Source organism: Pristiophorus japonicus, chromosome 13 (assembly GCF_044704955.1).
Source record: "Pristiophorus japonicus isolate sPriJap1 chromosome 13, sPriJap1.hap1, whole genome shotgun sequence".
NCBI lineage: Eukaryota > Metazoa > Chordata > Chondrichthyes > Pristiophoridae > Pristiophorus > Pristiophorus japonicus.
Window position 1 is genome coordinate 55,930,555 of NC_091989.1, and position 14,121 is coordinate 55,944,675.

The 14,121-nt window shown below is 44.6% G+C and overlaps 1 protein-coding gene across 4 annotated transcripts in view; it reads left to right on the forward strand.

Moving 5' to 3' along the window:
- The window catches only part of LOC139278583 (copine-8), a 435,806-nt gene that overhangs the window by 234,269 nt on the left and 187,416 nt on the right, over nucleotides 1-14,121 (forward strand). For all 4 annotated transcript variants that reach the window (XM_070897510.1, XM_070897511.1, XM_070897512.1 and 1 more), the window contains 3 exons: nucleotides 1,865-1,928; nucleotides 6,820-6,923; nucleotides 9,605-9,709. In XM_070897510.1, coding sequence (XP_070753611.1) covers nucleotides 1,865-1,928; nucleotides 6,820-6,923; nucleotides 9,605-9,709 — 273 coding nt within the window. The remainder of the gene's footprint in view (nucleotides 1-1,864; nucleotides 1,929-6,819; nucleotides 6,924-9,604; nucleotides 9,710-14,121) is intronic.

The following is a 14,121-nucleotide window of genomic DNA, read 5'->3' on the forward strand; positions in this document are numbered from 1 at the left end:
AAAGTAAAGTAGTCGGCAAATTGCTGAAGTTACTTTTATCTCCAAGGCAGGTCACTTCACTTCTAATTGCTATGAGTTGAGAAGTTTCTGCCAGGGGAGCATCGTCACAAATTGATCCTTCCAATCGAATCATTACGACTGAGTTCAAATGGGAAAAGACTTTGGAAAGTAAGATTTGGTCCATAAAGCCAATTATTGTAAACAGTGATTTTTAAAGGTGAATTATCCTGTCGCTAGTTACATGATTTATCCGAGAATAAGGCCCAAATGTCATGGTTTACATTGATTCTAAATATACTGCAGCCAAATAGGTGGAACTGAAGTATTTACAAAACAAGAGTCAGCGAAGACCACCCTAATAATTCAAGCAAAAGCCAAATAATTCAAATAAGCCTCAAGCTCACAACATAGAAGAGAGGGATTCCCAGAGAAACTATTTTCCTGAGAGTTACAGCCCTTATTTGAGCAGCTCTGTGAGTAAGAATAAGCATTTTATGCAGAATTGGTTAATTTTCCAAATGTTTATTATGTTAGATTTGTTAATTTTGCCTCTATATTTTCAGCTATGGAAAACACAGAAACTGTGTAAACCAATTTCACAGAATTTCTGACGTGTTTTGATTGTCTCAGCTACTTCCTTTCTTTTAGCTGATGCTGACTGTCCATTTTAGACTCATCACCTTTTGATCTTTATGATTAATGGTTTTCTTCCTGATTGGTAGAATGCCTACCTGTTCAGTTGTGATTTGTTGCTGATTTGTGAATGTGAGATTTCAGCCAATGAAGTTTAAATGTGACACAGACAGTTGCATGAGTTACAGTGTGATGCTGAAGAATGATACGGGAACTATGATGGCTAACAAGTAAAATGGACAATTTTAATGTAGCAGTAATTTTTTTTGAGCATGACATTAAATAATTCACAATCCCACAATGATGACACTTGCTACCGCTGCATGTAAATTGAATAATGATATATATGGCCTGGGACGTGCCGTTGTAATGATTGTTAGTGATTGCCATTATTACTGTGGAAAACTGACAGCAACTTCTGGCATCCGCACATATGCAGTTAAATGCGGAAATCCGGAAGTTGCTGTCAGTGATACCTTGCTCTTCCACAGGGCGTGCTGTTGCAGTCTTAGCAGATGGAATTAATTTTAAAAATTGAATTGACCTGAAATTCAACTTTTTATGCACTATTCTTGCTATAAAAGCATTGAAAAGGTTAAGCCTTGTTCAGTGAGGTGTAACTGGATTTTTAACTGTGCACTGAGTCATAACTAGTGCTGAACAACCGTTCTGACCTTGAAAAAGTAATTTTATACTTGTGGAATGTCAAATTTTTCCATTATGATAAAAATTCCACATTTTTAAAATAATTTTTTTTAAAGTGTGTTTATGATATTTCAGCTTCTATCTTAATCCCATGCGTATGTCCCAATCTTTATTTTGCATTCTGTAAAATGATTAAAAAGTGAATGATAAAACCTGATTTTTACTTCCTGGTTTGCTGTTGGTGAGATTTCTTCAATGTGATTGGCTGCTCAGCCTATTTGATGACATCACTGTTGCTGGATGCTACAGAACCTCTATAGATGGTGCCAGATGGAATGTCATGTCAGTAAAGAGGAAATCAATGCCACAGAGCCCACTAAAACTCTGTGGGCAGCTTTCTTTGAAGTCAGCAGCGAGGGCCGTCACTTCGCCACTGACCGCAAAATCTGGGCCAATATTTAGGGTCGTTCAAGGATCAAGTAAAATATTGTAGAATTTATTCTTCAACAATATTCTGGCAGAGGAATTTATAAAACAAAATAAAATAAAGCACAGATCTTTATTTTCTTTCTTTTTTACCTAACAGGGGAATTCCTGGAAAGAAATGTGGAGCTATTATTCTAACAGCAGAAGAATTGAGCAATTGCCATGTAAGAAGAAATTATTTACCATCTTCCAAATTAAATACTATCCAACTATTACAATAGAGGTGCCATCAAAGTTTAATTTGTCATCCATTAGAATTTAGGCCTTTGTGTATCATAAATATGCTTCTATTAACTAGGTAAAAAATTGTCTCTTAATAAGCAGATTTCCACATTTTGCTATGTTCCTTCTGGGAGCTTTGACTAATAAATATTAGCAGGCAGTAAGATAATTTAGCAAGGAGTGGGCTCAGTAAATAGTGGGCATTGGGAACTCAGACAAGCCTGTGACTAATTGCAAGTATGGTCCTGATTTAGATCTGGGCCTTTGTTCCTTAATACTCAATGGTTTTCGCCCATTCTGAGCAGTCTTCATCAATCGGGTATAGAAACATAGAAAACATAGTAAATAGGTGGAGGAGTAGGCCATTCGGCCCTTCGAGCCTGCACCACCATTCAATATGATCATGGCTGATCATGCAACTTCAGTACCCTGCTTTCTCTCCATACCCCTTGATCCCTTTAGCCGTAAGGGCCACATCTAACTCCCTTTTGAATATATCTAACCAACTGGCTTCACCAACTTTCTATGATAGAGAACTCCACAGGTTCACAATTCTCTGAGTCATCTCGGTCCTAAATGGCTTACCCCTTATCCTTAGACTGTGACCCCTGGTTCTGGACTTCCCCAACATTGGGAACCTTCTTCCTGCATCTAACCTGTCCAATCCCATCAGAATTTTATATGTTTCTATGAGATCCCATCTCATTCTTCTAAATTCCAGTGAATATAAGTCTAGTCGATCCAATCTTTCTTCATATATCAGTCCTGCCATCCCGGGAATCAGTCTGGTGAACCTTCGCTGCACTCCCTCAAAAGCAAGAATATCCTTCCTCAGATTAGGAGACCAAAACTGAACACAATATTCAAGGTGTGGCCTCACCAAGGCCCTGTACAACTGCAGTAAGACTTCCCTGCTCCTGTACTCAAATTCTCTCGCTATGAAGGCCAACATGCCATTTGCCGCCTTCACCACCTGCTGTACCTGCATGCCAACTTTCAATGACTGATGTACCATGACACCTAGGTCTCATTGCACCAATCCTTTTCCTAATCTGTCACCATTCAGATTATATTCTGCCTTCCTGTTTTTGCCACCAAAGTGGATAACCTCACATGTATCTACATTATACTGCATCTGCCATGCATTTGCCCACTCACCTAACCTTTCCAAGTCACCCTGCAGCTTCTTATCATCCTCCTCACAGCTCACACCACCACCTAGCTTAGTGTCATCTGCAAACTTGGAGATATTACATTCAATTCCTTCGTCTAAATCATTAATGTATATTGTAAATAGCTGGGGTCTCAGCACTGAACCTTGCGGTACCCCACTAGTCACTGCTTGCCATTCCTAAAAGGACCTGTTTATTCCTACTCTTTGCTTCCTGTCTGCCAACCAGTTCTCTATCCACGTCAATACATTACTCTCAATACCATGTGCCTTAATTTTGCACACTAATCTCTTGTGTGGGACCTTGACAAAAGCCTTTTGAAAGTCCAAATACACCACATCCACTGGTTCGCTCTTGTCCACTCTATTAGTTACATTCTCAAAAAATTCTAGAAGATTTGTCAAGCATGATTTCCCTTTCATAAATCCATGCTGACTTGGACCGATCCTGTCACTGCTTTCCAAATGCACTGCTATTGCATCTTTAATAATTGATTCCAACATTTTCCCCACTACCAATGTCAGGTTGACCGGTCAATAATTCCCTGTTTTCTCTCTCCCTCCTTTTTTTAGCTACCCTCCAATCCATAGGAACTGATCCAGAGTCCATAGAATGTTGGAAAATGACCACCAATGCATCCACTATTTCTAGGGACACTTCCTTAAGTATTCTGTGATGCAGACCATCAGACCTTGGGGATTTATCGGCCTTCATCCCATCAATTTCCCTAGCACAATTTTCTGACTAATAAGGATTTCCTTTAGTCCCTCCTTCTCGCTAGTCCCTCAGTCCCCTAGTATTTCCGGAAGGTTATTTGTGTCTTCCTTAGTGAGACAGAACCAAAGTATTTGTTCAATTGGTCTGCCATTTCTTTGTTCCCCAATATAAATTCACCTGATTCTGACTGCAAGGGACCTATATTTGCCTTCACTAATCTTTTTCTCTTCACATATCTATAGAAGCTTTTGCAGTCAGTTTTTATGTTCCCTGCAAGCTTACTCTCATCCTCTATTTTCCCCCTCCTAATTAAACCCTTTGTCCTCCTCTGCTGAATTCTAAATTTCTCCCAGTCCTCAGGTTTGCTGCTTTTTCTGGCCAATTTATATGCCTCTTCCTTGGATTTAACACTATCCTTAGTTTCCCTTGTTTGTCACAGTTGAGACGCCTTCCCCGTTTTATTTTTACGCCAGACAGGGACTCCATGCACATTGGAAATGGGTAGAAAGAAGCATGCAACTTCGAAGGAATGTTGAAGAGCAAAGAAAGGAACTGAGAGTACAGGTTGGACCTCTCTGGTCTGGGACTCTCTGGTCCGGAAACATCCTTGATCCATTAGCTGGGCCTGAGGGAGAGGGGGGTTTATTTTAAAACGTTTTGCTTGGCCGGAGTGGTTGTCAGTCAGTGAGTGTGTTCGGCGATTGGCCGGAGTGGTTGTCAGTTAGTGAATATGTTCGGCGATTGACCGGAATGGCTGTCAGTCAGTGAATGTCTTCGGCAATTGGCCAGAGTGGCTGTCAGTCAGTGAGTGTGTTCGGCGATTGGCCGGAGTAGCTGTCAGTTAGTAAGTGTGTTCGTCGATTGGCCGGAGAGGCTGTCAGTCAGTGAATGTGTTCGTCGATTGGCCGGAATGGCTGTCAGTCAGTGAGTGTGTTCGGCGATTGGCCGGAGTGGCTGTCAGTCAGTGAATGTGTTCGTCGATTGGCCGGAATGGCTGTCAGTCAGTGAGTGTGTTCGGCGATTGGCCGGAGTAGCTGTCAGTCAGTGAGTGTGTTTGGCGATTGGCCGGAGTGGCTGTCAGTCAGTGAGTGTGTTCGGCGATTGGCCTGAGTGGCTGTCAGTCAGTGAGTGTGTTTGGCGATTGGCCGGAGTGGCTGTCAGTTAGTGAATGTGTTCGTCGATTGGCTGGAGTAGCTGTCAGTCAGTGAGTGTGTTTGGCGATTGGCTGGAGCGGCTGTCAGTCAGTGAGTGTGGGCCAAGTGCTGAGGGAGCCGCCAACACATGCGCTGTTGACAGGTACGTTAAGCGTGACCTCCTGTGGTTCAGAAAATTCTCGGTTCTGGCACCGGTCAGGTCCCGAGGGTGCCGGACCAGAGAGGACCAACCTGTATTAGGAAAAAAAAATAACATAATAGAACATTAAAATATACATTTCTTATGCTCCTCCCTTCAGTCTAGCAGATCTTCCTATAGAAGACAAATCCCTCTTGCACATTTATAAATTTTAAAAAGTACAGACTTACTATTCCATCATGTCTAAATGTTTGATGAAGTCAGAATGAAGGAATTTGGTTTTGGGGTCAATTGTGTTAGTGGTACTTTATTCCCAGTCCTTTTTGACTTACATTTTACACAGATGATGTTTGTGCGTAACTAACCTTCTTTGTAGTGCTCTGTAAAATCCGTTTTATTAGTCCCTAGCAAATGTTCTTTGTCTCTTTTTTTATTCACAAATTAATGATGCAATTTAAACAAAGATATCAAGATGCCACTGACATTGCAACATAAAATAATATGCAGTTTCCAAAATATGGTCATTAGTATGCTCATTAACTCGTATCAGGCACCATGTATTTGACAGGTGAAAGATATCGTCCAATTAGTGGTTCTGTACAGACATTGGTTTTCCAACATCTGCTGATTGCAGTGAAACTGAAGTGGTTTAAAATATCAATAGTCTTGCATTATGTCAGGAAATTACAGTGTGCAAAGAATAAGCTATATAATTTGAGATTTTTTCTAGTTATGCTAATATCAAATTATATTGGATCATATTGGTCTCCCTAAAATTCAAAGCTCTTAATACAAGAGGAAATTCATAAAGTCCGTAATTAGGATTTCAGACCATTAAATATTATTTCAAAATTATAAGATGATCTATATTATGACATAAAATGAGACTTCTGGTTTTTATTGTTCGGGAATAAAATCAGTAGGAAATAAGAAATAAGCATTATTAACATGAAGAAACAAACTGCAGCATATAAATGATTTATCTCAACAATGCCTAATTATTGAGTTGCTATACATAACATCTAGCTTTAAAACTATTTATTGCAACATTAGAAATGCCATTGTATGTCATTGATACACTGGATAAGATTGTGGCCGCAGATTTAAACTGGCTTCTCCTGTATTGTGCATGGATTCTCTGTTTTTTTCATTGTTGAACTATCCTCAGATATATTTATTGACTTGTTTAACACTCCTAAATAAATGGTTTAATAGTCATAGTCTGAATGAAGACTTGATGTTGTGATGCTTTCTGGCTTTTCATAAAAGAAAAGTCCTGTGGAGGCGTAGGATAATTCCAATAGCAAATGTAATGAGAGAGTTTTTGTTTGTACTTTATCAGTGAGCTAAATAAATAAATACTTTAACCAATGCTTGTGAGACTTTTACAAGCAGAATTGTGCATTTTTCAAAAGCCGTGGTGTTCAGTGATCATGCATTAATTGCTTACGCTATTATATATGTATATTCATACTTTTTGCTCACACACTGGTATTTGTTGTGTAAGGTCTTCCACAGACTTTTCACATGGCCCTGTTTACTGACCTATATTTAATCCTCGGCAGTATTAGAGCAATATCTGGTAGTGTTAACAGCTGGTTTAGTAACTTTTTGATTGCTTCCTTTCACACTTGATCCTTTCCCCCCCTAGGACGTTGTGATGATGCAGTTTTGTGCCAATAAACTAGATAAAAAAGATTTCTTTGGGAAGTCAGACCCATTCCTCGTATTTTATAGAAGCAATGAGGATGGAACGTAAGTGATCTATTAATGACTTTTTTTTAAAGAGTACATTGATTCTCAGATAGCGATGTTACAAGTGGTGTTGACTTCTTGTAATACGCTTATTTTGCCTCAGAATTTGAAGGAAATTGCTTCAGGCTGGCAATTTTTACTACACTGCATATTGTTTATAAATCTTGGTGATGCATGCAATACTTTTGTAAAAGTTATATTTCCAAGTTTGTGGCAATAGGTGTGAATGCCACATAATGGTTTGACCTGATCTTCAATTTTCTGATACAGCATATGGGTATAACAGGACAGGTTATAAATCACCAATTTACCATTTCCCATTACTTTTCATTAATAATTGAAGAATGTTTTCACATACCGCTTCAATGACTTACAAATTGCTCCATATTGTATGACCATTTTGTCACAACAGATGTTTTGGTAACTGTGATTTATTATAACTTTTTTGGGGGGGTGAATGTATTTCATGCATATATAATAAAAGGTCTAACCCTAAGCAGGAACATTGTTAATGTTTAGAAAATAACTTAAACATATTGGAGACTCTAACTGCAGGACTAATTCCAAATTGACTGCTTTGCATAATTCACATCAATGATTTATTCTAAAGCTATGGTATAGTTTTATAATAAATCCAAAATATGGGCTAATTAATGCTTTTTATAGGTCTGAGAGGATTCATCACTAAGGAACCATTGAGCAATTTTACATATGAATGATATACTCATATATAAATCAGCACTCAGCCAGTGCTTCTCCTCGGCCAGACACCACTCCTCTAATTAGTACCTGATGTTTCCTCTGTTTCACACAATTACTTATCTACCTCCAATTTTTATCCAGGATACCCAGTGCCTTAAGCTCGTGGCTTCATCACGAATGCTTCTGAGACCCCATACTCACGCTTTTGTTATCAACAAACACGACTTGTTCAAGGGCTCCCTCACTGGTCTCTCAAGCTCCTGGCAACATCAACTCTAACTCATCCAATATTTTACCACCAGCAATCTGCTCCGCACAAAATCCCAGTCACCATCACCTCTGTCCTTGCTGACCTTTATTGGCTCCCTGTCACTCAATGTATCAAATTCAAAATCTGAGTCCTAATTTATAAATCCCTCCATGGGCTTGTTCTTCCCTACCTCTACAACCTCCTCGAGCCCAACGTCCCGGTCTGCACCCTTCACTCCTCCAGTTTTGGCCTCCCGTGCAGGCCAACCTCCTTTCTCCACAGTTAGTAGTATACCTTTCATTTGCCTCTCCCTGCATTTTGGCATTCCCTTTTCTACTTCTCTCGCTCTCTCTCTGCCTTTAAAATCCTCCTGAAACCATGTTTTTCAACCTTGATTTGGGTCACCTCTCCTAATTCTTATGTTACTGCTGAACATCCATTCTCCAATGTGAATTGCCTCAAGACTTTAAAGGCACTAAATAAATGTAAGCTGTTATTTTATGCAGTATTTTGTGGAAGGCTTTCTGGAAATCCAGTGGCATTGTATCATAGGACTTTCCAACATCTATTTGAGATGTCACTTGCTCAAACAAAATCAAGGAGGTTTCCCAGGCATGATCTCTCTCACCTTTCTAAATGGGATTTTGGTAATAACAGTTCCTGAAAATATTATCAGGACAATAATCCTCAAATCAGGAAAAACTGATTCCCTCACAACATGATTCCACTCCGTGACATCACATCAATCCATGCTCAGATCATTTTCCTTTTTACTAACTTATTTTATAGCATAAAACTGGCAGGACTCTTTTGATACCCTTATCGGATGGGCAGACCGTTACCTGTGGATTATTTGATCCGGTCCATATGCTAAATAAATATAATATCAAAGTGTCCTTATCATGTATCCTCTGTGTAACAGTCTGTGAAAATTAAATATATGAACTGAACATTTGTTCCAGCTCCAAAAATGGGGTGCTCTAACATGGGAAATAATCAATTTTCGCATCCTGTTTTAGGAACTAATGCAATTCATTTCTCCATGTGTGAGAGTAGCAGACTTTATTAATTGTGCTAATTGGTTGTAAGCAATGGATGTTTTGATTCCAGTATTTATTTATGTCTATCTTGACCAAAAGTATTAACATTTGATGTATTTCTTATAGTATGGTGTAATGCACATGCAAGACATATACACTTAGTGTATGGAAAAGTCAGTTATTCCTGCTTAAAACTATTATAGTTGAGGCTTGGGCATCCATGAAGATACTTATAATAAAACAGATGTTTATTTGGATTCTGAATGCTATGAAAAAGGAAACCTTATATTTGCTTCAACAAACATTACAAAAACCCAAAATAAAATTAATTGTTCCCAGGAAAGAAATGGTTGTGTCCTCCATAATATATATTTCTGTCAGTTATATACTCTGAAGGGTAGGTGTGTGTGGAGGTGGAGAATAAAACTTGTTATTTATTCATTTTAGTTCGACATCTTGTCTACGTTGATATAGCAGTTACAATTAATTGATGGTGTTGACCTCCGCGACTCAATTCTTGGTTTGCGTCCCGTCACTTTGTGGTGGGAGGACCAATTCATAAAATCTCCCCTGTGGCCATTTTTCCGAGCAATAAAGTGAACACAAACAAATGAGAAAATAAGATGAAATTATTATTGCTATTCCATTACTACAATTTCAGACTATGTTTCAATATATATATGTTTTAGGTTTACCATTTGTCACAAGACAGAAGTTGTAAAAAACACATTGAACCCAGTGTGGCAAGCCTTCACAATCCCTGTGCGTGCTCTCTGCAATGGGGATTTTGACAGGTAGGAGGAATCAGTGCATATCCGCTTGCGAATTTAGCTAGTTTCCAAGGATACTTGAAAATAATTTGAAGCTTTTTTAAAGATGACGGATAAAATTTTGAGTTTGCATAAATATTAAACTTTGGCACAGCATTGTTGTCTGGTGACAGGCATCTTCCTGACTATTCATATATATTTAATATTGTATAGACATGAATATTTCAGAGCTACCAAATTTAAACTCTTCAATTTGATACACTGTCAATCATTCATTTTGCATGCCTAAAATGCTGTGAATAAATATTTGGAATATGTTGAAAAGATACTGGAGGACAGTAACACTTTATTTATTTATTGACCAATTTTCTTCCTACCTTTTCTTGCTGGGATATGGTTTCATAGACATCATGGCCTAGGAACTACATGGCACTACCAGTTTAGTGCTAAACTGGTGCCTAAGCCTCCAATATGGTGGGCAGAAAGCACACGCTCATTAAACACCAGATGCACACAGCCTGTTGTATTGGTATAGGCGTCAGGGCTCACGCCTGAAACAGGCTTTAAACCTTTTGCGTATGCAAATAAGAGGGCTAACGTCTGTTTGAGGACTGCGCTGCACTATTGGCTTGCCCTGCGGCAGCCAACATGGGCGTCGGCTGCATTTGGGAAAACGAAGTCTCCTTGCGACCCAACAGGTGGTCCTAAAAAGGACTGTTGCAGCCCGCCATCAAAAGTAAATTTCTTAAAAATGCTTACCTGAATGTGGAGCTAGGAGTAACAGCAGTGCTCCTCCTGACCCCACATTAAAATGGTTTACCACTGCACCCTAAACCCATCCACTGCTACCCTTCCTAATCCCACTCACTGTTACTCTCACCGATCCCGTCCACCAATATACCCTAAACCCATCCACTGTTGCCCTGCCCGATCCCATCCACTGTTACCCTCCCGATCCCATCCACTGTTATCCTGCCCGATCCCGTCCACTGTTACCCTCCCCAATCCCATCCACTGTTACCTTGCCCGATCCCGTCCACTGTTGCCCTGCCTGATCCCGTCCACTGTTACTCTCCCCGATCCCATCCACCGTTACCCTCCCGATCCCATCCACCGTTACCCTCCCCGATCCCGTCCACTGTTACCCTCCCCGATCCCATCCACTGTTACCCTCCCCAATCCCATCCACTGTTACCCTTCCCGATCCCGTCCACCGTTACCCTCCCGATCCCATCCACCATTACCCTCCCCGATCCCATCCACTGTTACCCTCCCCGATCCCGTCCACTGTTACCCTCCCGATCCCATCCACTGTTACCCTCCCGACCCCATCCACTGTTATCCTGCCCGATCCCATCCACCGTTACCCTCCCCGATCCCATCCACCGTTACCCTCCCCGATCCCGTCCACTGTTACCCTCCTGATCCCATCCACCGTTACCCTCCCCGATCCCATCCACTGTTACCCTCCCCGATCCCGTCCACCGTTACCCTCCCCGATCCCATCCACTGTTACCCTCCCCGATCCCATCCACTGTTACTCTCCCCGATCCCATCCACTGTTACCCTCCCCGATCCCATCCACCGTTACCCTCCCGATCCCATCCACCGTTACCCTCCCCGATCCCATCCACTGTTACCCTCCCCGATCCCATCCACTGTTACCCTCCCCAATCCCGTCCACCATTACCCTCCCGATCCCATCCACCGTTACCCTCCCCGATCCCATCCACTGTTACCTTGCCCGATCCCGTCCACTGTTGCCCTGCCCGATCCCGTCCACTGTTACTCTCCCCGATCCCATCCACTGTTACCCTCCCCGATCCCGTCCACCGTTACCCTCCCCGATCCCATCCACCGTTACCCTCCCCGATCCCGTCCACTGTTACCCTCCCCGATCCCATCCACCGTTACCCTCCCCGATCCCATCCACCGTTACCCTCCCCGATCGCATCCACTGTTACCCTCCCCGATCCCGTCCACTGTTACCCTCCCGATCCCATCCACTGTTACCCTCCCCGATCCCATCCACCGTTACCCTCCCCGATCCCATCCACCGTTACCCTCCCCGATCGCATCCACTGTTACCCTCCCCGATCCCGTCCACTGTTACCCTCCCGATCCCATCCACTGTTACCCTCCCCGATCCCATCCACCGTTACCCTCCCCGATCCCATCCACCGTTACCCTCCCGATCCCATCCACTGTTATCCTGCCCGATCCCGTCCACTGTTACACTCCCCGATCCTATCCACTGTTATCCTGCCCGATCCCGTCCACTGTTACCCTCCCTGATCCCATCCACTGTTATCCTGCCCGATCCCGTCCAGTTACCCTCCCCGATCCCATCCACCGTTACCCTCCCCGATCATGTCCACTGTTACCCTCCCCGATCGCATCCACCGTTACCCACCCCGATCCCGTCCACCGTTACCCTCCCCGATCCCATCCACTGTTACCCTCCCCGATCCCATCTACCGTTACCCTCCCCGATCCCATCCACCGTTACCCTCCCGATCCCATCCACCGTTACCCTCCCCGATCATGTCCACTGTTACCCTCCCCGATCGCATCCACCGTTACCCACCCCGATCCCATCCACCGTTACCCTCCCAATTCCATCCACCGTTACCCTCCCGATCCCATCCACAGTTACCCTCCCCGATCCCATCCACCGTTACCCTCCCGATCCCATCCACAGTTACCCTCCCCGATCCCATCCACTGTTACCCTCCCCGATCCCGTCCACCGTTACCCTCCCCGATCCCATCCACTGTTACCCTCCCCGATCCCATCTACCGTTACCCTCCCCGATCCCATCCACCGTTACCCTCCCGATCCCATCCACCGTTACCTTCCCGATCCCATCCATTGTTACCCTCCCCGATCCCATCCACTGTTACCCTCCCCGATCCCATCCACCGTTACCCTCCCCGATCCCATCCACCGTTACCCTCCCGATCCCATCCACTGTTACCCTCCCCGATCCCATCCACCGTTACCCTCCCCGATCCCATCCACCGTTACCCTCCCGATCCCATCCACTGTTACCCTCCCCGATCCCATCCACTGTTACCCTCCCCGATCCCGTCCACTGTTACCCTCCCGATCCCATCCACCGTTACCCTCCCGATCCCATCCACAGTTACCCTCCCCGATCCCATCCACCGTTACCCTCCCGATCCCATCCACAGTTACCCTCCCCGATCCCATCCACTGTTACCCTCCCCGATCCCGTCCACCGTTACCCTCCCCGATCCCATCCACTGTTACCCTCCCCGATCCCATCTACCGTTACCCTCCCCGATCCCATCCACCGTTACCCTCCCGATCCCATCCACCGTTACCTTCCCGATCCCATCCATTGTTACCCTCCCCGATCCCATCCACTGTTACCCTCCCCGATCCCATCCACCGTTACCCTCCCCGATCCCATCCACCGTTACCCTCCCGATCCCATCCACTGTTACCCTCCCCGATCCCATCCACCGTTACCCTCCCCGATCCCATCCACCGTTACCCTCCCGATCCCATCCACTGTTACCCTCCCCGATCCCATCCACTGTTACCCTCCCCGATCCCGTCCACTGTTACCCTCCCGATCCCATCCACCGTTACCCTCCCGATCCCGTCCACTGTTACCCTCCCCGATCCCATCCACTGTTACCTTGCCCGATCCCGTCCACTGTTACTCTCCCCGATCCCATCCACTGTTACCCTCCCCGATCCCGTCCACAGTTATCCTGCCCGATCCCGTCCAGTTACCCTCCCTGATCCCATCCACTATTACCCTCCCCGATCCCATCCACCGTTACCCTCCCCGATCACGTCCACTGTTACCCTCCCCGATCCCATCCACTGTTACCCTCCCCGATCCCATCCACTGTTACCCTCCCCGATCCCGTCCACTGTTACCCTCCCCGATCCCGTCCACTGTTACCCTCCCCGATCCCATCCACTGTTACCCTCCCCGATCCCATCCACTGTTACCCTCCCCGATCCCATCCACCGTTACCCTCCCGATCCCATCCACCGTTACCCTCCCGATCCCATCCACCGTTACCCTCCCCGATCCCATCCACTCCCCGATCCCATCCACTGTTACCCTCCCGATCCCATCCACCGTTACCCTCCCGATCCCATCCACCGTTACCCTCCCCGATCCCATCCACCGTTACCCTCCCGATCCCATCCACCGTTACCCTCCCGATCCCATTCACTGTTACCCTCCCCGATCCCATCCACTGTTACCCTCACCGATCCCATCCACCGTTACCCTCCCGATCCCGTCCACTGTTACCCTCCCCGATCCCATCCACTGTTACCTTGCCCGATCCCGTCCACTGTTACTCTCCCCGATCCCATCCACTGTTACCCTCCCCGATCCCGTCCACAGTTATCCTACCCGATCCCGTCCAGTTACCCTCCCTGATCCC